The 23,044-nt window shown below is 55.0% G+C and overlaps 1 protein-coding gene across 1 annotated transcript in view; it reads right to left on the bottom strand.

Moving 5' to 3' along the window:
- The window catches only part of PKD1 (polycystin 1, transient receptor potential channel interacting), a 77,558-nt gene that overhangs the window by 20,285 nt on the left and 34,229 nt on the right, over window positions 1–23,044 (bottom strand). Inside the window, exons 5-21 of the mRNA XM_057371237.1 lie at window positions 21,018–21,695; window positions 20,598–20,781; window positions 17,525–17,739; window positions 16,494–16,606; window positions 16,287–16,413; window positions 15,150–15,427; window positions 13,824–14,522; window positions 12,726–12,857; window positions 11,236–11,411; window positions 10,714–10,847; window positions 6,559–10,181; window positions 5,490–5,636; window positions 3,901–4,044; window positions 2,756–3,035; window positions 1,102–1,318; window positions 859–1,009; window positions 242–394 (exon numbers count right to left, since the gene is read on the bottom strand). Of these exons, the coding sequence (XP_057227220.1) occupies window positions 242–394; window positions 859–1,009; window positions 1,102–1,318; window positions 2,756–3,035; window positions 3,901–4,044; window positions 5,490–5,636; window positions 6,559–10,181; window positions 10,714–10,847; window positions 11,236–11,411; window positions 12,726–12,857; window positions 13,824–14,522; window positions 15,150–15,427; window positions 16,287–16,413; window positions 16,494–16,606; window positions 17,525–17,739; window positions 20,598–20,781; window positions 21,018–21,695 (7,451 nt within the window). The remainder of the gene's footprint in view (window positions 1–241; window positions 395–858; window positions 1,010–1,101; window positions 1,319–2,755; window positions 3,036–3,900; window positions 4,045–5,489; window positions 5,637–6,558; window positions 10,182–10,713; window positions 10,848–11,235; window positions 11,412–12,725; window positions 12,858–13,823; window positions 14,523–15,149; window positions 15,428–16,286; window positions 16,414–16,493; window positions 16,607–17,524; window positions 17,740–20,597; window positions 20,782–21,017; window positions 21,696–23,044) is intronic.

Genomic DNA, 23,044 nt, shown 5'->3' with positions numbered 1-23,044 from the left:
CTGTGGCTGTCCCTGGATCCCTGGAAGTGTCCAAGGCCAGGCTGGACAGGGCTTGGAGCACCCTGGGATAGTGGAAGGTGTCCCTGCCCATGGCATGGGTGGTACTGGATGGGCTTTAAGGTCCCTTCCAACCCAAGCACTCCAGGATTTTCCAGTTCTCCAGCCTCTCCTGCAGCCTCCACGTGCAGCTCCCAACCGTGGCAGGCACCAGAGGAGCTCAGAGGTGGTAATGGGGCCGTACCGTGCACTGTGCCAGGGCAGCTGAGATCTGCTGGATGTCATCCACCGTGTTCACCTTCAGGGAGTTCAGTGTCTCTGTGATGTTGTTGCGAGTCCAGGTCCGGAGCTCAAATTCATTCCCAGCCTCAGGTTCCAGCAGCATGGATCGCTCATACTGGGGGAGGGAAAAAAAAAAAAAGAATGAGGAAGGTGGAGTGAAATAACAGAGTGAAGGCAGTTTCAGAGGCTGCTGAGCTGAGCTGGAGTCACCTGTTCCCTGCACTCCACATCTCCTGCCTCTGCTGCTCCCCAGGGACATCTAACGAGCTGGTGCTCCAGCAGAACTTCCTCAATTTCACTTCTGTTCTCCAAGCAATTATCTCARCAGCCTGGCACTCAGCAGCTCTCTGGTACCTGGAGTGCAGTCCTTATCCAGCTGAGCAGAGTGCCTGTGCTCAGGGGAGCATCCCTGCCTGCCTTCCAGCTGTGCAGCACACTCTTACTGGGCAGGGAAACAGGAATACAGCCCCARATTCCTGCCCTGCCTATGGAGACTGTAGTACAAAATCCACCCCAAAAATCCTACTGGAGATTGCAAGGATTCTGGAAGCCCCTCTTGGGCAGAACAAGCGGTGTTACCTCATTCAGGATGGTGATGAGGGCCAGGGAGTACTCAATGACCTGCTGAGGGTCCCCTTGTTTCACCAGCCCCTGGAGCACSGTGTCAGTCTGATTGTAGAGCCAGTGGGAGAGGCTGGGGAAGCCCTCGGGGAGGCCGATTTCCATGGAGCTGCGAGGGAAGAGGGATTGGGGTGAGGTGGGCTGGGCTGGAGAGGGACAGGAGGGGAGGCAGGGCTGCCCCCAAAGGCACTGGCCACTCACCGGTTCACGGCCACCACGGTGGCTCCCAGCTGGTCCTGCACCAGCACGGCCACAGACACCTGGAAGCCGCTCTCGTGGAAGCCGGGGGGCAGGAAGGCACTGTGCTCAGCCCGGCTGCCCTTGTAGACACAGAACTCGTGGAAGTGGCCRGGGCGGCGGCGAGAGGCCAGCAGGATGTACACCAGCGGCCCCTCCGCGTCCTCCGTGTCCCGCCAGCCTGCAAGGGAAACCCACGGGGCTCGGACAGGGCCATGGGGAGCTGCAGAGAGCCCCAAAGGAGCTGGCACCACTCCTTCCCTCCCCTGGGGTGTCCCATCCCGCTCGGCCCTTCAGTACAGACAGAGTTTGGGGCAACCAGGACTACTGGGAGGTGTYCCTGGCAAGGAGAAAGATGGTCCTGAAAGACCCTTCCAACCCAAACCATTCCAGSATTCTCTGATGACYCCATGGACCTGCCCTTGCTGCTGTCCCACCAAGAATCCCCTGCTCTGGCAGATTGTCCCCACTATGAGGACAGCTCGGGGACTCCACCAGGCTGCAGGAGTGTATTCATTCTCTCTGAATTTTTGTGATGTTTAGGGGTTTCTTTCTGGGTGTTCAGGGTCTGTAAGGGATTACGAAAAATTCACAATCAAAATAAAAACCCCCTTTTAAGGGGTTATGAAAAATTCACGAACAAAATAAAAAAGAGGAAGAACTGTACTGGGGCCGGGAACAGCACAGCCCAAGGCCACAGCTTYTGGACAAGCTCTGCAGAGCCTGGCATGAGACAAAAGCTCAGCCCTCTGGCAGTTCAGCATCTCAGGAACAGCTGGGTCCAGGATAAAACCTGCACAGAGGTTTCCTTGGAGCTGCCAGGAATTATGGGGAGTTTCATGGGAGTTGGGAAAGTCACTGTGTGCTCRCCAGTGAGGGTGCTGGCACTGCCACTGTGTCCTGTGTCTGTTATTTCAGCATAAAAACCAATCACTAAGAGCTGGAATTTCCACCATTCCAAAGAGGAACTGATCCCAGCATTATTCTGGATAGCTCAAAACACACCAAAGTTCCAAGCACATGGCCCTGAACACATTTCTGCTGCTCCCCCAGCTCTGGTGCTCAGCCCCCTGGAAGCAGCAGGATCCATCCCCTCCCAGCGTGGCTTCCCGGCACTGTGCACAAACAGCTCTAATCTCCAGCACCGATCATTTGGGGAAATCTGGTTTCCAGAGGCACTTAGTCCTTGGCCCAAGGCTACGGGACATCAGCCAGGCCACTTTTCCAAAGCTGGGCTCGTTGTTGCTGTCTCTGCAGCTGCTTGGGAAGGTGACTGTGGTGGGAACATCCAGCCCACACAGCAGAGATGGCCCCACTGCTTTGTCTTTTGATTCTTCCCACGTATGCGTGACTCAGTTTTGGGCACCATCTTCTTTTTCCTGCACTGAAATACCGGTTCCTTCCCCAGTAACTGGCCTGGCCTGGGTATCATCATTCACTTACACGATTCAGGAATTTTTAAACTGCCTGCCCGCTACAGAGGGTTTGAGASCTCCAAAATTTGGGCACAAGAAGCTGGTCATGGTCCAAACCACCGCTGAGCCCAACACTCTGGGGTAGGAGTTTGGGGTGAAGGGAACATCTGTGGGAACAGCAGCTGATAATGAGGAGCTCTCACCTGTACACTCGAAATGCACCTTTGTCACCAGCGCCCGGAGGGGTCCCCTGGGGGACAGGCGGCAGGACCCCCCCACAGGGGGCTGGTTGGGCAGCAGRTCGATGGAGGCAAAGCCTTCCTCCCCCGTGGTGAGGTCTGTGATRTGCAGGGTGAAGGTGTACCCCTCACCATCCCTCAGAGCTCCTTGCCTCAGCACCAGGTTCATCCCYGTGTCGCCGGTGGATGTGGTTGTTTTGTCCAGGATGAGGGACTTGTTCTTGAAGCTGTGAGCCGCCCACCTCTGCAGGGATGGACAGGGGAAAGACAGGAGAGGTTTGGTTTAAAGCTGAAGTTATGTCCTTAAAATGTTTTCRGATTGAGCCTTTTATAAAAAGTAACAGATTTCCAGTGGGAGCGTCTGCCAAACTTGCAGTTGATAATTCAGCTTTAGTCCTGTGTGCTACGGCAACAAGAACTGGAACCTTTCCAAAATGTCTGGTGGGAATATTTCCACTGTGAGATCTACTTCAGTTGCTGGGATTACATCACCCTCCGACAGAATATTTCATAATACAGAGTACAAAACACAGGAAATAAATGAAGGACTGGTGGAGTCTCCACGGGATACCGTGGTTTATGTGCTTCGAGCTGAACGTGGCCTGGGTGGTTACTGTTAATAGCACCAACCTACAGTTGTGATGACAAGAGAAACAGTGAGATAACCAGGCAGAAAATGCCAGGCAAGGACATGCTGGGCTGGCTGGAAGCAACAGGACTTCCAGCTCTGAGACCTGCTCCACTCCACAGGCTGCAGGGGAAGCAGCAACGAGAGGAGGGACTGAACCAACTCTGCCTGAGCCACCAGAAAAACGGGCAAACTGCCAACCAGCAGGGAGAAAAAACACTTTACAGATCTCTCATAGGAAGAGAAAAGTGGCTTTTGCATAAAAAAGAGCTGGTCATCATGGCTTTGACTTAGAAATGACCCCACAAGGACTCAGCCAGACCCACCTGMCACTGCTTGTGGCCATAAACTGCTTCCCCTCCTTGTCTCTATGGCAATTCAGGTCCAGGACTTYGTTTCTCTTTTCCCTTCCACCCTGACCCCTGTGCCTGGCCCTTCTCCCAGAGCCCAGCCAAGGTGAAGCAAAGCCTTGTGACCTCACCCCAAGCTTGGAGTCGTTGTGGCAGTTCTGGCAGGTGCCCTCCAGGTACACGTAGGAGCTCTTGCTGACCTCGTAGACAGACTGAGCCTTGCAGGAAACGCACTCCAGGGACACGATGGGGACTCCTCCCCTCTTGATGAACACCTGGCAAGACAAGAGGCTCCATCAGAAGGTCTGACACCAAAGCACAGACAGCTCACAGGTCAGGACACACCCCAGCACCTGGTGCTGMAAGGAGGAATTGCTCTGCACCAGCCCAGTCTGTGCTAAGGAACAGTAGGAAGGGATTCCCAAAGGATCTGGGGCCAGATTTAGGATGCATCTCTGCTTTTACACTGCCCAGTTCTGTCACTGGTTTGCAAGAGCCACCCAACACCAAGCTGGGCCAATCTAGGTAATTCTGGATTTATTTATTTACACTTTTTAAGAGCATAAACAACTTCTGAAACATCCCTCTGGTCCCTGGTGCAGCATTCCCAGTAAACCCTGGTTGTTCTGCCAGGTGGGGATGGAAGAACCACCTTTTCCAGGGAGCAGAATGGTGTTCCAGGCTCTCAGCTGGACTCTAACTGCACATCTCCAGACATCCACCACACCTTCCTGGCAGAGCACTCGCAGAGCTCCAGAGGCACCAGTGGCTCAGACACAACAGCAGTTGAACTCTGACCCCTGTGCTCKGTCTAAATTCCTTTAATCCCTGCGGAAATGGGCTTGTCCAGCACTGGACTGAGCCCTCTGCCCTGGCATAATGAGTGTTATGAATTCAAAGACAGTAATGAAGACATTGTTTAACATGGCAGACTCTTAAGARGGGATAAATATTCCCCAGCACTGCGCTGGAGCCCGTTGGAGCTCYGTTCACTCCCCCAGTATTTGCAGATTTCCTGCGACACTGGAATCATTGTTTTGCTCTCCTGCATGGAAACCAGATAGTACGGAATGTCCTTGAAAGACTATCAATTTCATTTTTTTCTTTTCATCCTGCAGCTCTGGTTTCAAACCCAGGCTGTAAGAGTTTCCACTTCCAGGCTGAGTCCATCTCCGACTGCCAAGCGCGCCACGATGGATGCTCCCAACACAAACTGTGCTGGTGCGTTTGGATCCATGGGACATAAACAACGGGACATAAACAACGTGCTCTAAAAACCCCTCCCTTAAACTTGGAAGGTGGGAAGAGAGAAACTGTTAACAATAAAATTAAGCACTGGCTCCTAGGAAGCGTTCTGGGTAAATTGAGGGAAGAGCCTGTGGCATGTGAAGAGCTAAAGAGCAGGAAGCTTCCTTTCCCAAGGAAGCTTTTTCTGTACAAAGTTCCTTGGGAAAAGGGACTAATCCTTCCYTGGGAGGGTGAGAAAGCCCTGGCACAGGGTGCCCAGAGGAGCTGTGGCTACCTCTGGATTCCTGGMAGTRTCCAARGCCAGGCTGGACAGGRCTTGGAGCAGCCGGGGATGGTGGAAGGTGTCCCTACCCATGGCAGGGGTGGCACTGGGTGGGCTTTAAGGTCCTTCCAACCCAAACCCTTCCATGACTTTGTGCCTTACAGGCAGCTGTGCCAAGGACAGAAGGTGACAGTTTTGTGTGATACGTACGGTTTGGTTGGTGGCCTCGGGACTCATCCCCTCCTTCCTGACGGTGAGRTCAAACGTGTACTCCACATCTGCTTCTAATAGAGCTTTGGAAATTGTGACAATTCCTTCCTTGGCACTGAAATTCAGAGAGCACCCTGCAGCCGAGCTCTGCTTGCAAGGAGAAAAGAACTTTCAAACCCTCCTTGGTACGGGTGCACATCGGGTTAGTCCACAGCCAAAACATTCAGGTCCACACAGAGTCACTGCCACAGACCTTGCTGTGCAGTGCCACCACTGGGGTGGGAGAAACAGCACATGTGTGGACAATAAAACACATTATCCTACTCTTCAGGTTAGTAAACAGTCGTTGGAAAATTCCTGCCTTTCATCTGAGTTTCAAATTTGTAATTTACAGCAATTAATTCTTCAATAAATACCTTATAAACATTGCCAAGCAACACAAAAAGCTCACATTAAACCAAAAGGTTCAGTCTCCACACACTCCACACTTGCTATTTTGAGGCAAAGATAGCAAACATGACATTTTACAAGCAAAAGGGTTCCACATTCAATCAAAAATGCTCCTGAGGTGGATTCCCATCAGGATTTGGCAGGCAGTTCTCCCTTGCCCTTCCATCACTGTGGGGTGAAACCACTTTAGCATCTGAGGATGGTGACCTTCTTGTGACCACAAGCTGTGGTCACTTGACCTCTCCAAAGCCTTTGTCCCCTGATGGTGTTGGAGACATTTAACTGTCAWGGGGAGAGGGATCAGAGCCCCGAGATCCCAGGAACTCCCTCGGCTCTGGAAGCAGCAGGGCCAGCTCCAGAACTGACCACCCCTCAGTTTCCAGAGCTGACCACCCCTCAGCTTCCAGAGCCAGCCCTTGTGTGCTCAGGGACACTGAACTGCACAACTCCTCACACCAATTTTTGTATTGTCATCCTGAGCTGGGAATCCAATCTTTGCAATCCTCCTTCCAGAGCAGCTCTGTTAAAGATGCTCACAAAAGCTTCCCTCGACACCAATTCATCCTAGACAAGTTGTGGTGGAGCTGGAAGCTCCCAAATGGACTCTGGCTGCTCTTACCTTGGAGGAGGATGTGCAGGACCACTCGTACAACAACGGGGTCTGTTCCCCATCATCCAAATTGGGGTCRTAGGATTTCTCCCCATCCAAGACCAAGTCCTGAGTGTTGGACCATACACGGTATGACCCCCCATCAATGATTGGCACCAGCTTACTCGGGATCACAGTCACGTTGGCAAAGATGCTTTTGGACAGCGGGGTGTCTCCGAAGGAGACAATGAACATGAAGCAATAGTTCCCAACTTGCAGGGCGAGCTTTGGGATAACCAGCTGGGGCCTGTTCACGTCGACGTTGGGCAGCCGGATCCTGCTGGAGTCATCCAAGTCYGTGCAGCTGGGTGCTCGGTAGATCTCCCACAGGTGCTCTGTCTGGTACTTGATGCACCCTCGGAGGTCGATCTGTGCTTCCAGATAGTTCCTCTGGGATCTCTTCATAACCACCTGGGGTGGCAGGGCCAGCTCCACCTCGGGCTCCTCGCACTCCAGGACTTTGACGGTGACAGTGAGCTGGGCTATGAAGAAGCTGATGAGATTGGTGGCGTTCACCTCCACCAGGTAATCCCCRGGGCTCAGGTAAGAATAGTTGGCCACCGCAACCCTGGTGGTTTGAGTGGAAGAGCCATCCCCAAAGCTCCACAAGAACTCAACGTTCCTGCTGCTGGGCACCACCACGGCTTCAAACAGCGCCGTCCTGTTSACAAAGGCATTGGTGGCACTGAGGGACACCTGCACTATGGGGTCTTGCACCTGGATGGTTCTGGTGATGTTGACACTTCCCAAGTCATTGAAGGCAGTGAGGTGGATCTCGAGCAGCCCTGCAGCTTCTGGAGTGTAGGAAACGCTCTCTCCTGATGCAGCAACCACGGAGCGGCCTCGCTCTTTCCACAGGCAGAACTGCCAGGAGAAGGACACGCGGGAGCCGCTGCCCACGCGGGCACTGAAGCTCTTCTCTGTGCCCGTGGGAATGCCCTCCTCGCAGCAGTTCAGGAGCCTGACGTCCCGGATGGCCTCCAGGACGGAGATGAGCACCTGGGCGTGGGCGATGCTGATCTGGTTCTGCACGGTCACAGTCACCAGATAATCACCACTCTTGCTGAACTCATGGGTGTACCTGGAGCCGTTGAGCACCACCGAGTAGTCCCCACTGATGCTCACCAGGTAACTCACAGAGGTACCTGACAGCATCTTGATGACAAAGGTGACCTGCTCCCCCGGCTCCACCACCTTCTTGCTGGCGACAACTTCCAGACCTTGAATCCTGTCCAGCACCGAGATGTTCCTGCTGGCCAGAGCCCAGCTGATGTCGTTGGAYGCGTTCAGATGGACCGTGTACAGCCCCGCCGTGGGGAACGTGACTGCCACGGACTGGCCACTCAGTGTGCCATTTGGCACGTCCCACAGCCACGTCACTTCAGTCCCTCTCTGCAGCTCCCCCTCAAAGACCACCGTGGAGCCTGAGGAGACGTACCTACAGTCCAGCTCTGCTGTCCCTATGGTCAGCCCCTCGATGACCTCCTCTATATAGACAGAAACTGTGGCATTGGTTGAGTTCAGCTTGTTTTCTGCTCCAACAATGACCTCAATCATTCCAGAGCTTTGGAAGGAGTGTACAATAAAGGGTTCAGAGGTGACAGGAGAGAAGCCATCCTCCAGGTACCACACATAYGTGACACCAGTGCCACTGGTTATGGTGGCACTTATGTTCACGGAGGCATTAACAGCAGCTGGGTTGGGGAAGGCACAGGGCTTTAGGACACCAAGACTCTCAATGAACTCCAGTGTCCTGTTAGCAGTGGCACAGCCCAGCATGTTGGTGGCCTTCAGGTAGACCGTGTAGTTCCCAGCTTCCAGGATGCTCAAGGGGAAGGTTTTCCCATTGAAGGTCTGCACGGCATTGCCATCCCGCTGGACCACCCAGCTGTAGGAGATGTTTGTGCCCTCTCTCACCACGGCCTGCAAATGGAGTGTTTTGTTTGTTGGGAAATACATGTCCTCCACCAGGTCACTGCTGACCACCTGCAGGCCCTCGATCTGCTCCAGGACGTAGACGAAGATGCTGTCCTGCAGCGAGCTGATCTTGTTCTCTGCCGTGACAATGACGTTGAACGTACCCACGGAGCGGAAGGTGTAGGAAATGGTGGAGGAGCCTTGGATGGGAGTGCAGCGGTCACAGAGGATCCACGAGTAGCGGATGGCGGTGCCAGCCACCAGSGTGGCCACAAAGCTCACCGAGCCATTCAGTGGCACCACTGTCCTGCTGGCATTGACGGTCAGGCCRAAGAGCCGCCGTTTCACGGTGACATCGATGGTGGTCTCGTTGGAGCTCACGTCGTTCTGCCCTATCACTGTAATGCTGTAGTGKCCTGTGCTGTTGTAGGAGTGGCTGGCCACTTGCCCAGGCTGGACAGTGCCATCCCCAAAGTCCCAGCAGTAACTCACCTTGGTTCCATTCATGCTGGCAGAGAACAGGTAGATTTGGTTCAGCTCCAGAACATCTGTCCCGTTATATTCAATCTTTGCTACCCCAACTGGCTCCTGCACCTCCACGAACGCCGTGTCATTGTTGAAAGAGACATTGTTGGAGACGGTCACTGTGACCAGGAAGACCCCTGTGTTCTTGTAGGTGTAGGTCACCTCAGTGCCRCTCGACCTGGCCGAGTCGTTGTTGCCGAAATCCCAGCGGTAGCGGTACTGGTAGGGCGGCACAGCACTGACCTGGAAGGTGGTCTCCTCCCCGAGCCTCACAAAGCGCTTGGAAGGGAGCAGGGTGACGTTGAGGATCTCCGGCTCCACACAGACACTGGTGAAATAGTGAGCCTTGTTAAAGCTGCTGGAGAGCGTGAGCGAGAGCRGGAACGTCCCGCTGCGGGTGAAGTTGTGTGTCACCACGGGGACCCCGCTGACMGTGACGTTGGACGAGCCATCTCCAAAAGTCCAGTCAAAGATGTATTCCTCAGGACTGCCCGTCACGTAGGCGGTGAGCTGCACGTCTGGGTGCTCCAGGATGCAAGAAGCCGGCTCTATTTTGAGTACCTCCAGGACAAACACCCGGACAGGAACCGCCTGGGAGACAGAGTTCACAGGATTCACAGCCGTCACGTTCACGGTGCAGTTGATGTCCTTTATGTACACATGTTCCACCACTGGGACCTGTGTCCTCAGCACCGTCCCGTCCCCCATGTCAAACGTCCAGGTGATGCTGTCCCCGGTGTGCACCGAGGCGTTAACGGTGACGGCCGCTCCCAGCTCTGCAGCCTCGTCGGCGGACACGCGGAGCCCCGTGATCTCCTCGAACACCTGGTAGCACTCCACGCTCTCCACACTGCTCACGGTGTTGTTGGCTGTCACGGTGACGTTGTACACCCCTCTGYGGGGGTAGCTGTAGGTCACCGTGGGCTGGGTCTCTGTGAGCAGGGAGGAGCCGTCCCCGAAATCCCAGGTGTACACGACGCCGTACGGGGATGGCAGCACCGTGGCTTGGAAGGTGACCGGCCGCCCCACGACCAAAACATCCTCCTCTGCCTCCACCTTCACATCCAGCAGGTGACTGTGGACATGAACTGGGCTCAGGTGGGTGAGGTTCTCGTACTGGTTGGACACRACAACCATCAGGATGTATTCTCCTGCATTGGAAGAGAGCAGAACAAGAGCAGAACGAGAGCAGGGTGAGGACATGCCTCTCTGGGATGGTGTGGGGTTGTGACAGGGGCTGCTGGGGACACTCTGCTTCTGTGCAGGACCAGCCCAGGACCAGCAGGAATTACATGAGGTCGTGTGTGTGGGGACCAAACACCAAGAAAGGAGCTAGTCCAACAAGCAGAGAGAAAAGATTTTTTTTCTGTTCACCCACAGAACGGACCCTTGCTGCTGCCCACCCCTCCCTCCACCACAGTGCTGGCCTGGCCCTCGTCCATCTGCTGAGACTGCCCAAAAAAAGGGCTGTGTGGTGGAGCTGCTTCTTACAGCATGGCCAAACTTCCCAGGAAACAGAGAGGATGGCACCTGCTGGAGACCTCCAGCTACTCTGGAATTCCTGTTCGCTCAGGAATGAGGCAATAACTTCYAAGCCTTGGTTTTAATGGAAAGTGCCTTGTGCAACCCTCACATCAAAAATGTCTGAGCCTCTTTTTCCCCAAAGAACCCTGGTGAGGATACCTGGGTCTTGGTAGATGTGTGAAACGTTRTGCTCAATGACAACCTCATGGACGTTGGGATCAGGAACAAGGAAAGATTTGTTGTAGGGAGGTTTGAACAGGTACGTCTCCTGGACACCATCTCCAAAATCCCACCTGGGGAAACAGGCAAACCACGTTACATTGAACAGGAGAATCATGGAAATCCCAGAGGAATCCTGGCCTGGCTTTCAGGTCAGGGCTGGGTTTCCCAAAAAATCATAGGAAGCAGAACACCAAAGCAGTAGCTGTGCTGAGAGAAGCACAGCACTGGTAAGAAGAGAAGGAACCCGAATTAAAGCAGTGTTTGCAATGCTTTAAAAGAAAATTATTTTAGCCTGAAGAACAGGTCCCAGCCAGTGTGACTGACCCACACTCTCAGGGATTTCACATTAACTAAAYAGCAGCTGAGATGGACCAGTTAGCCCCAGGAAGAGAAACAGTGCAGGCAAGGTAAGATGTGCCCAGAAAGATCCTAAATTTGGGCAAGCAGTGCAGGACTCACAGGAACAGAGCCTCCACAGCCGAGTCCACGTGAACCCTGGCAGTGAGCTCCACRCTGCAGTTCTGGGGCAGCACTGGCAGGACACCCTCCACGCTCAGGTTCCTCATCCTGTTCATCATCTCCACCGTCACGTTGTAGTTGACTGTGAAGTTGCTGACGTGGTTGGAGGCGGTGAGCTGGGAAGGACAGTGGGACAAAGAATGGGTTTGGGGTCCCCTCGCTGTGGGGATCACCCTCAGAGTGGAGCTTTGCTGGCCTGAAAAGGCCCCACCAGGCAGGTGAGAAGGTCAGAGCAGAGAGAGTGGCCACATCTTCACCACTACAGCCAGTCCAAGCAAGCACTGGTGCTACACCAAGAGGACAAGGAGTAGAGCTTCTCATCCCAAGGTTCCTCTGGCTCTGAACCTGTCAGCTGCCCCTCTGCCTACTCCAACAGGCACCTGCTGTCACCGAGGGGATGAAAGCCACCCAGTTTCCTCGGGACAGGGGCAGAATAGAGGCTTCAAACCCAGAGCAGGGATGGGAAAGGCTCCTAACACCAAGCACACCGAGTGCAGCCCCAGGATCTCACTATGGTGAGCACAGGGAGGGAGAGCAAGGCTGGGAGGACAAGGGAAAGGGATGGAAGAGACTGAAGAGATGAGACAGAAGTAGAGCAGAATCTTCACGATTTTCTAGGAATGTAACACTGACAAAGCATCTTCACCTCCTCACCTGCAGGAGAGCTGAGCTGTTGGCAGAGGAATCCTTAAAACCCCCTTGAACAGACCTCCCACCCAGCAAAGAGAAACTCAGTCTGGGCTTCTGTGGGTGTGCTGCACAGCACCCAGAGCCCCCCAGGACAACAGCACCTTGGCAGCTCTGTGAGTGRAAGCACCCCAGGCGCTCAGCACAACGCTTCACCCAGCAAATTAGTGCTGCACCAAGCAAATTAGCACGAGCACGGCCTCGGGGCTGGGCTGGGCTCTGCTCAGGGGGCCCAGAGTCACCCTGAGAGCAGGTCCAGCACCTTGGCACAGACTCTGCTCCATCCTTCTGGGGCTGTGACAAATCCCAGCATCCCAGTCTGCACCRGGAGAAAGAGAACAGCACAGGGAACAGCTGAGCTCGTGGGAGAAGCTTTGTCCTGCCTATGGAAGTGTCAGGCTGCATCCTGTCTATGCCAGGTTCTGAATCCCTATCTGCTACTTCCAGAGCAGGGGCTCCCTGCTGATTCCTGCTGGGGAGGAGGAGGAAACACAGACACCCCACAAACAGAAAGGTGAACTCAGAGAAAAGAGGAAAAAGCAAAGAGGAACTCAGCAAAATAATGTAGGAGTAGAAGAAACTGTCTGCATTTGCAAGAGCAGCTCAGTGAGAAAGAGCAGATGAGCATAGTGAAAACCTCAACTCAGCTCTGCCTTCTCTCCCTGCTGCTCTTCCTGAGGGATTTGTGGGATGAGATGGAAACCCAGGGTTGAAATGGTGTCATGGGAAASGCCTTGGCTTACCGAAAGCTTGTACACAGCTGGGCTTTGGTAGATAACGTTGAAGACAACATTGTAAAAAGTGAAAGATGGCTTATCATCTACTGTCCATCGGAAAGTCACATCTGAGCCAGCCTCCATCACAGGGATGTAGCTCTGAAAGGCACGAGAACATTTCACACCAGTGCAAGAGAAAAGCATGCCCAGCACTTCCCAGGAGACCTCCAGCTGAACTGGAGAGGGAGCCCYCACACCTGCAGTGCCTGCAGAGCATGGCACAGAGGTGACAGACCATGTGTGGCTCTGCTGCTGATGGAGCAGTGCAGACCCTGACTCCATAAATCCCCAGCAGAACTGGGAGCAGACCCCACAGTCCCTGCTCCCMCAGACCAGCACTCTGCTCTTGTGATCAGGTCTCTCTTGCTCACTAAAAAACTTCTGGAATCTCTGCAGAAACAACCTGGCTTTAGCTACACCTGTGAGCTGAGCCCCTGACCCTCGTCCGGGGATGGTGCCTGACCCAAAGGCTGAAGGGGTTGGACAGGGCAGGTCCCTCCTCATTCCAGCAGTGCCTCCTGAGCAGCCTGTGGCAGCAGGAASGGTGAGACCGAGAGGTGCAGGAACAGGATCTGCCAGAAGCAGCCAGAGCTTGTACAGAGCATTTGGGGTGGTTACTGAGCAGCTTCCCAGGACTGTAGCTCTGGGGATGGGGGCTGGAGAAAACAGCACTGCAAACACCAGAGGAACTCCAAGGCTTAGAGAGGTGAAACATTTTTACAGCTTCAGCCAGCTGATGTGAGGATTCAGCAGAGCAAATCTGGACACCTCAAGAAACAACCACCCCAACAAGGCAAAGGTAAACACCAGCCTTCCACAACACCTCTGGTTTCCTGGACAGGCAGTATTCCCTGGCAGCAGGCACTGACCTCGGGGGCCTCAAGAGGATGTGCAGCTGAGCCATACCAGGGCTGTGCCACATGCCTGTGTGTGCAGCAGCGCGGGCAGCACAGCCTGGCAGCTCAGCAGCAAGCGGTGCCCCCTGCCCCCCTGCCCAAACACCCCCGACAGATCACAGTGAGGTGACCCACGAGTGACAAATCCCGAGCAGCAGCAAACACTCACCACCCGCGTGTTCAGCAGCACCCGGCTCTCGGGRTCGGGGGTGGCCCTCAGCCCGCGGATGGGCTCCTCCACCTTCACCGTCACCGTGATGTTCTGCGAGCTCACCGCGTTCTCCGCGACCAGCACGTGGGTGCTGACACCCTCCCCGAGGCTGCCCAGCTGCACCACGGCGAACCAGGTGTCATTGTTCTCCCTGGCGCACAGCGGCACCAAAGCCGCCGGGCAGGTGGCCACGAAGGGCACGGTGCGGTTGTCGCCCAGCAGGCCCGCCGTGGCATTGACCCCCGAGGCCAGCTTGAGCAGCAGCGTGGTGTGGTTGGTGGGCAGGTACACACGGGAGCCGTGGGGCGCGGGGTGGATGACCCGCAGGCCGGACACGCGCGAGGCCACGCGGAAGCCGCAGGACAGGTTGGCGCTGAAGACGCCGCTGTCGGCGCTGGCTCGGACCCTGTAGTGACCRGGCAGCTCCAGCCCCGCGTTGTGGGGGCTGAGCAGGGGCACCAGCTGCTCCTCRGCGTAGCGCACCCGCACGGAGCACGCTGTGCCATCCCGCGGGGCCGGCGCCCACTCGGAGGAGTTGGTCACGGACGGGGAGGTGGCACTGGGCTGGCACCAGAGGAACGAGCCCGAGCTCGCGTTGTGCCGGATGCTGAAAACATCCCCGGCCCTGACAAAGATGTTTTCATTGCTGAATGTGACCTGCAGAGAGAGGAGGTGTTTTTGGATGAATGCCTCATGTTATGAGAGCTCAGCACCCAACTCCTGCCCGGGTAAAATGCTGGATTTCCTGCCAGGTGGGAGCCAGCAAAGAAGGTGCAGATCCCAACACAGCACAGGGAGTAAACCTTTCACTTCCTTGGCCTCTCTGAATCAAATGTGCCAACACAGARATCAGCTTTGTGCTCCACCTCTGCTGTGTTAACACCATGGGAACAGCCTGAGGAATCTGTACAGMCTTTTCRTGGAATCRCAGAATGGTTTGGGTGGGAAGGAACCTTAAAACTCATCCTATTCCACCCCTGCCATGGCAGGGACACCTTCCACTATCCCAGGGTGCTCCAAGCCCCATCCAAACTGGCCTTGGACACTTCCAGGGATCCAGGGCCTCCCACAGMTTCTCTGGGCACCCTGTGCCACCTGCTTTTGACCCATCTGACCATCCCAGGGGGCTGCAGGGAGCCCATGGCCTGTGTGACACTGAGCACGTCCTTTCATTCCAGTGGACTCCAGCRGCTCCATCTGCCACATGGCAACAACCCAAACTGACCCAAAGCCCTCAGGARAAACTGCCCCACCCACCCACTGGTTCCAGCAGTGAACACTGACCTGGTACTGGGAAGAGGGGCCCACTGGTACCGTGAACAGGAATTCCTTGAGGAGCTCATAGCTGAGCTGGCTGTCGTTGGGCTGCAGGGACCCAGGGGCAGGGCTGCTGCCAAAGGAACTGTTGGCACACTCGGTCCCGTTGCAGCAGTTGTTGTGGGATGAGCACAAATTCGTCCAAGGACACCACTGGAAACCAGGAGGACATTCCAGCAGCGTCCAGTTCCCGTCATCCTGAGCGGTGGGGAATGGTTCTGTGGCATTGTTMTCCTCCTGGTAGTCTGGAAGAAGTGAAAGAGAAATCAGTGATCACCACTCTGACAAGCTGCAATACGAATGCACTTCTTTGCTCCAAATTCACTATTTTTTCCACTTCGATGATGGTTCCACTGTTAGTAAAAGCTGCAACTGCAGCACATCCTGGTGCTATGTAAGAGTCCTGTTTTACTGGAAAAATCCATCAAGAACATTGAAGCCAAAGCTGTCTGTTTTCCAGTGAGAACGCACCAATTTGCACTCTGAAAGGATCTGTGCTCCAGCAAAAGCGAGTCCAAGTGAAAGCAAGAGCTGGCCTTGACACTGAAAACACATTAAGCAACTTTTCTGAAGTTAATGTTTCCATGTCAAAGTATCAGCTTGTCAGTGTCAAAAAAGATCCTTTTGTAACCAGCCAACCCTACGGCTACAACAAACATTCTGCTGCAGAATTAATTGTTGCCAAAAACTGTGACTGTTGAGCTGTTGTACAAGGAATAAAAGGCATTTTACATTATCTCATCCATCAGGAAGAAACGGGCTCAGGAAAATGTTCTTCCTTGTTAACCCGTGGGGCCAGATGGACCAGAACACATTCCCATTTGACATGTGTCTTCACAAAGCAAAAAAGCACAGCTCAGAAGATTAATGAGCTCCTACACATGCTTCTCACACTCAGAGAGGTTTCACCCTCTGTTATTTACTCCACGATGACCACTTCTTCCAAGGCTGTCCAACCCCACCCGAGGATCCTGCACTTTAATCTCCTCCATAAACAGAACCCCTGAGCCTTTAAGGGTCACAGGACCAGAAGGACCACAAGGCCAGAGCCAGTTTGATGGTGTCACCTCCAACACTCCCCCAGGTGCTGAGGAGATGCCTCACCTTCAGCATCCATGGCTCTGTGCAGCTGGAAGCTCACTTGGACGGGCTGCTGCAGCTCCTGCGTCACCAACTCCAGGGCAGTGAGGAATCCCTCRTGCCGGAACGCCAGCTCCGGGAACTCCAGCACCTGCAGGACACGCACAGCTCTCACCTGCCCGTGTCTCCTGCCATCCYTGGGCAGCAGCAGGAGCAGCAAACCCCCCTCACCTCCTGGGCCTGCCACGGATCTGCCGGCACAGCATCCATCACGCTCCTCACAGTCTCGTGCGCGGTGAACGCAGCGTCTCCCTCAAAGAAGTTTTCGGCGTTCAGGAGAACTCCTGTTTGCAAAGGGAATATTTGAACAAAGCCCAGGAGACTCAGAGGTCATTCCCTCCATCCTGCAAAACTGCAGCTGGCTTGGACCACTCAGGAGTCAGTCCAGCCATTCTGGAGCAGCAGCTCCATAATCCTGTACCTTCTTTATTCTCCTTACAGGTGCCTTGATTTCATTCTCATCTCGCACAAGTAACGTTTTCATTTGCAATTCTCAGTGACTCGGACTTCTAGGAGCTATGCAAATAACTCTCCCTTCCAACAAYTAATAATTTGCTYGGAATTTTTGAGTACAWGGTGCAYTTCTCATCCTCYCTRAGCCCCTGGACTTCTTGGGAAATGYGGCCACAACCAGCTGATTTCCAGCAGTGGCAAACACTCGTGGCTCTCTGGACATTGGGCAGCTGCTGCTGCTGCTGTGACCTCCCTGGCAGTGGCTCTTCCTTCTTTCCTAAATCTTSTCCCCTATTTCATGTCCATTCCACTTCTCTTTCTACCTTACTCTGGTGTGGAAGATTTGGGGAAGCTGCATAAACACAAACCTGAACATCACACCTCACCCTCATCATCATTTGAGGCACCAAAACTACACAAAGAAGGACACAGAGCCACCAAGGCAGCACCACAGCTTCACATCCCAGCAGCAGAAGAGACTGCTCAAATAAGAGGGAAAAACCATTTCCAGAGCTCTGCCTCAGAGCTTTGCTCCTCTCTCTCCTGGCAAAGACCAGAATAAGCCAAACTCTCCCTTTTGGGCTAAAGCTGGGTTTCTGAAAGCTGAGTTTGGGAATATTGTTGCAAGTCACACTCGTTTTGTGGCGATGCTTTGCAGGAGCCTCTCCACACACCCCTATTTTYCCATGGCAGTGCCAGTGAGGGGCCAGCTGCCCAGGCAGGATGGCAGCAGGGCAAGCAGAGCCCACCTGGTGGCTTGTACTCGCAGACATAGCTGTGCTTGGCCATGCACAGGTCCGTGTTGCACTGGCCCGTGGGGCCCATCCGCACGCAGTGGTCGGCGTTGGAGGGATGGGGCTCTCCTGGCAGCCAGTTCTGACAGCTCTCCAGATTAAATCCTTCCCCTCGCTGCTGCGCTCCAGAGCTTGCAAAATCGTTGAATCCAATCCAGACATCGAGGCTCCTGCAAAAAAAAAAAAAAAAAAAAAAAGTAAGAAGTGGGAGGGGGGATTTCAGGAAATCATGAGTATTAGAAAGAGCTGGGACAGCTGCCATTTATGGTTCTCTAAAAATAATAACAGCGGCTCCATCGGGGTGTCATGGGCTGCATTTCATGGAGCCTTTCAATCACTGGAGAGTTTCAGTATCCACTCTGCCACCAGAACCTCAGAACCAGCCCCTCCACAGCACAGAACTGCTCCCCTCCAGCCTTCCCACCYCTGTCCCAAGAGCCTGGTGAGGGTGGGGAGGCCCTGGCACAGGRTGCCCAGAGAAGCTGTGGCTGCCCCTGGATCCCTGGAAGTGCCCAASGCCARGYTGGACAGGGCTTGGAGCAGCCTGGGAYGGTGGRAGGTRTCCCTGCCCATGGCACTGGTGGCACTGGATGGGCTCTAAGGTCYCTCCCAAGCCAAACCATCCCARGWTTCCAGGATTCTGTTGACTTGACCCTCATCCCCTTGGACAGAGCGCTCTGTCACCATGAGCTGCCCACACTGCAGCTGAAATGACCCTCCCAGGCTCTGCCAAGCCTGTTTTGAGTCACGACCCAAGAGGAATGATCTGGTCATACAGAATGTCTGGGAAAGCTGAATCCTTTAGAAAATGTGCTTTTTCTGTGCAGACTGGGACTGACCACCAGTCAATTSTCCACCACAGGTGGGATGGACACCACTGCAGGATTGAAGCTCAGCTGTTCCAGGTCTRGGAGCTCCTGCTCTCCTGGCTGCAGCTCCTGGGGGTGATCAGCTCCTCAGCCACCATGGACTGGCAGCAGCCAGAGGGGACAAGCAGAGGCTGAAGCACTGCAGGCAACTGAACCCCACACACACCAGAAACTGCCAGGCTCCTCTGAGGAGATCAAAATGCCCCTGCCCTATTTGAAAASTAGCTGAATCCCAGCAGAGAACCTGGTGGAAAGCACTGAGAGGTCTCTCACAACCACAAACAGCCTGGACAACTGTTTCCAATCGCACCCAGGAGCAAGGGAGGTATTTGTTCCATATTAACTTCTCCATATTCACATCCTGCACCCTTCCAAGCCCTCAGCTCCTCCTCCATGCTCCCTCCTGCAGGTGGAAATCAATCCTGCCATGCCCTTGCCTGCCCCAGTGTGGTACCACGGCTCTGCAAAGCAGACTGGGGAGATAACTGGTGACAACTGGTGCCTCTCCACCCCCTGGCCCATGCCAGATGAAATGATTCATGAGGTCATGCTGAAAAACGATGACAAAAATAACTTGTTCCATGAATCAGTAGTTTTCACTGCAAATGAGTTTAACAAATAAATAAGGGCTGTGTTCTGCTCCTGAACCCCTGGCAGGGAATTAGGGAGAGCAGGGTAGGAAACTGCCTGCCTGCTGCCATCAGGAAAACTCAGTGGAGATTTTCCTCTCCTAATTCCAGCTATGATCTAACTGCAAGTCACCGGGAAAAGAAAAAACAAGAAGGTAAGAAAGAAYGAAATAAAGACAAGCTGCTGGCTGGCTTCCACCCTGCCCCACTGCCCAGCCCATTCCACTGGAGGGGAAACACAACTCCAAACATCCTTTTTTGAATGAAGGTGTGAGCTCTCCTCTGCCTCTGAGGAAGGACTGAGCTCTTYGCTGGAGCAGGAGGAGCAGAACAAGCCTGGGGAAGCCTGGAAGRGCAGAGGGGCTCTGTGCTGCCCAGRAAGAGGGGTCCCCTGGAGGATCCCACCCTCTCTCTGCTTCTGCAGGCAGCGAGGGACCAGCTCACACACGCTGCTCCTGGGGAGGCCATCTCACAGCTGCAGCAAAGGAGAGGAGAGCAGCTCAGTGCCTGAATGAGAAACAGCTTCCTGCTTCTGCCCTCCCGTAAGAAACTATGGAAGCTGCACGTTCCAAAATCCTGCAGCTCGGCCCATTCGCCTTTTATCACMAGGAAAATCGCATCCTGGAGCCGCCTCCTCCGTGTTTATCTGAAGGGATTAATAAAATAAATACATGGCCTAGAGGGGGCTGGGGACCAGAGGGACGTGGGGCAGCAGCTGGGGAACAGGCTCGCTCCCTCCAAGGTCTCATGTTTTCTGTGCACCGCAGCCCACACGTGATCCCAGTGCCCATGCCCGGCTCCTACCCCATGGGAAAGGACAGACTCCCTTCCCCGCAGCAGGGAACACGTGTTTGCAACCCCATAACACAGCCCTGAGCAGAGGGAACGGGTACAAGTTTGGGAAGCAGGGGCTGCCAGCCCTGCAGTGGAGCGCTCAGAGCCTGCATCACACACAGCTGTTCCCTTCCATGCGTATCCCGGGATGTGTTTGCACAGAACCATCTCCCACAGCTGCAGCTGGGAGTGCTGACAAGGGTTCCCAGGCCCTGAGAGCTCTCTGGGCTGTCCTCCCYCCCCGGCTGGAGCGAGGGCACTGGGAGGGGTGGTTTAATCAAAGGCTGACACTCGCAGCACTCTGTGTTTGTAACACCAGTGCAGGTGGAGCAGATGCTGCTGGACACCCGGAGAGGAGCACTGACATTCCCAGGACAGAGACAGGAGGAGAAGGGGCTGGGCTCTGGGCTGCAGCCGTGCCTGGAGGGATCCCTTCTCCCAGCATTTCACAGCAGCCACAGGCACAAACACAGGGTGCAAGGAGCCCACCATGCTCTCAATTCCCTGCTGCTCTGCCCCATCCCTCTTCTTTCCTCCACAGCCAAGTCCAGCAAGAGCTCAAGCTCTGCTCATTCCTCCTCTTTGCCTCTCCCCCACCACCTCCCCATGCTCAGCCCAGACCCCCCCCTCCAGATGTGCCCTCAGGAACCCAAACCCCGTCCCCAGGTGATCCCAACCCTTCTCCTCCTCACTCACCTGATGACGTGAGCAACCAGGAAGCTCTGGATGTCGGGGCTGCTGACAAAAGCCAGGTCCCCATTCCCAAGCTCCTGGCAGTGCCGCTGTGCCTCCAGCCACTCCGCCTTCTCCACCACCAGCTGGTAGCAGTGGTGATTTCCCGGGAAAACCAGGCCATCGTGGGGACACATGGGATGAACGGCTGCAGGGAGAACACAGGTGTGATGTTTATTTCATGGGCCACACACCCCAAACCAGCCTGGGCAGAGCGGCTCCACCAATGGCCTTGAAGCCAACAAACCCCATCGCTGTCAAACACTGCTCAGCCAGGGAGCAAGGAGTGCCCAGAGGAGTCATCCCACTCCCCATCGCCGGGATGGGAGGCCCAGGACCCAATGGCACCCACCCCACASCCCCAGGCAGCCCTGCCCTGCTCACCCCTGGCCAGCTCTCCGCTCTCTCCACTCTCGGCAGTGATCCCGTACAGCACYGCCAGCCCCGTGCCGCCTCTGTTGCGGATCCGGATGTCCAGGCTCTCGTTTGTCATGACCAGGGAAGGACATTGCAGTTCCAGCTGTTGGGGTGGGGCCACCACCTCGATCCCTGCCTGCTCGTACAGGACCCTGGAGCCCACGAGGATGGTGGCTGTGACATTGTACTGCCCGGGTAGGGCATAGCTGTGCACAGCTGTGTGTCCAGTGGTGTTGAGAACCTCWGTGTGGTCCCCAAATTCCCAGAGTAAAGTGCTGACAGCGATGGGAATACTGACATTGAAGAGCACGGGCTGGTGCAGGCTGTAGCGGGGCCGGAGCCCGGTGAAGGACACGGGCAGCCGTGCCTGGAAGGGCGAGGGGACRAGCCAGGGGCCACCACAGCCCTGCCCAGACAAATGCTCAGTGCAAAACGGCAAACAGCCGGAGGAAGAGTTTGTTTCGTGGGCAGTTCCACACAAGCACTGCCCCTGGGAGCCGAAAGCTCCGTATTCCTGGTCTCGGGAGTAACAGAGAGCACTGCAGGTCTCCTCGCTGAGGTTCCCGGGGTGCACAGACGTGAAGAGGATGATGAGCTCAGCTTCCTCGCTGTGGTTGGCTGGCAGACACGTGATGTACTGAGCTCCTGCAGGACAGAACAGAAGATCCTCTTGCACAACAGCCCCTGGAAAGGTGAGACCCTCCAAGAGAACCACCYCGCGCTCCTGGCAAAGGAATTCTCCTGCGCAGCTCCTGCTCTGAGCATTTCCTTTTTGAGACTTGTCTGGGAAGTCTTTAATCCCCCAGCAACAGTTTCCAAACTCTTCATGCTAATTAGTGATGACAGAAATAACAAGCCAGTCATACAGATTTATGGAGCAGCAGCACTCAGTAAATAAAGCAGGGCTTTGGAGAGCCTGACGCTCCCATGGGACACGGAGCTGCCGAGTCTGACACTCCGAGGAGCCCACAGGACTGGCCACCAAGTGAGATTGTGACCAAGGGGTGTCCTCTGGTGGTACCCTSCCTTGGCCTGGTGCAGAATGTGTCACCACAAGCTGCCCAGGACCTTCAGCAACAAACCCAAAAGCAAACACCCTCGGGCGGTGGCACGCTGGGGACACAGGGGACATCGACAGACTCTCCATCAAGCCCACTCGCCAAGGCACCTTTCTCTGCAGGGAGAGCTAGGAGCTTCCCTCTTTGTAGGAAAATGTGGTGCTGGAGAGGAGGGCAATGCCAGGCCAGGGGCAGAGCAGTGATGGCCATGGGAACGGCCCRTGCTGGTGACAGGGAGCAGGGACAGCACGTGCATGGACACAGAGCCACCACAGACCCAGCCTCAGAGGAACAGCTCATTCCCTTAGGTTTCATCCCCTGTGCCTGGCTTGCACAGGGAGGGGACATTTCCCTGCCACAAACACCCAGGCAGGGCCTCTCCCTCGGCCTCTGCCCACGCGCCCGGCCACGTCTGCTCCGCTGTTGMTGCTGGTTGCTACAACACCTCCCCCAAACATCTCAACAGCTCCAAGCTCGTGTGATCTTCCCAGATCAAACCCATCCAACTGCCCGGCTTCCTCCGCCGCCTTCCTGCAAACGCTGAGTCCCYGGAGAGGAGCACGGCATGGGAACTGCTCTGTTTGCTACCATCAGCCTGGTCATCCCCTGCCCGTCACCAAGGACTGCCAGGAGCTGGCAGGCCACCCCAGMCTACTCCCATCACACTGAATTACCCAGAAGGCAGCCTCACATTATTGTTTCCACACTGGCTTGAAGTAGTTTGAGAGGGAACAGCTAATGATCAAGAGCAGTAACAGCGCCAGTGTTTTTCCCTTGGATAATTCCTGCGAGATGCTGCAAGCTGGAGTAGCTTTGCTGGGGGAAAAAGAACAACCACCACCTGGATTTTGGTCCTGGGGAGCAGTGTGCCTCACCAGGAGCTCAGCTGGCTCCCACCAGCTCTGGGTCCCCATCCCTGCATCCTCCTGTCCCACA

The sequence above is a fragment of the Malurus melanocephalus genome, unplaced genomic scaffold, assembly GCF_030028575.1.
Source record: "Malurus melanocephalus ecotype Western Australia unplaced genomic scaffold, MMel_1.1 scaffold_143, whole genome shotgun sequence".
NCBI lineage: Eukaryota > Metazoa > Chordata > Aves > Passeriformes > Maluridae > Malurus > Malurus melanocephalus.
This window is presented reverse-complemented; position numbering and strand designations above follow the sequence as displayed.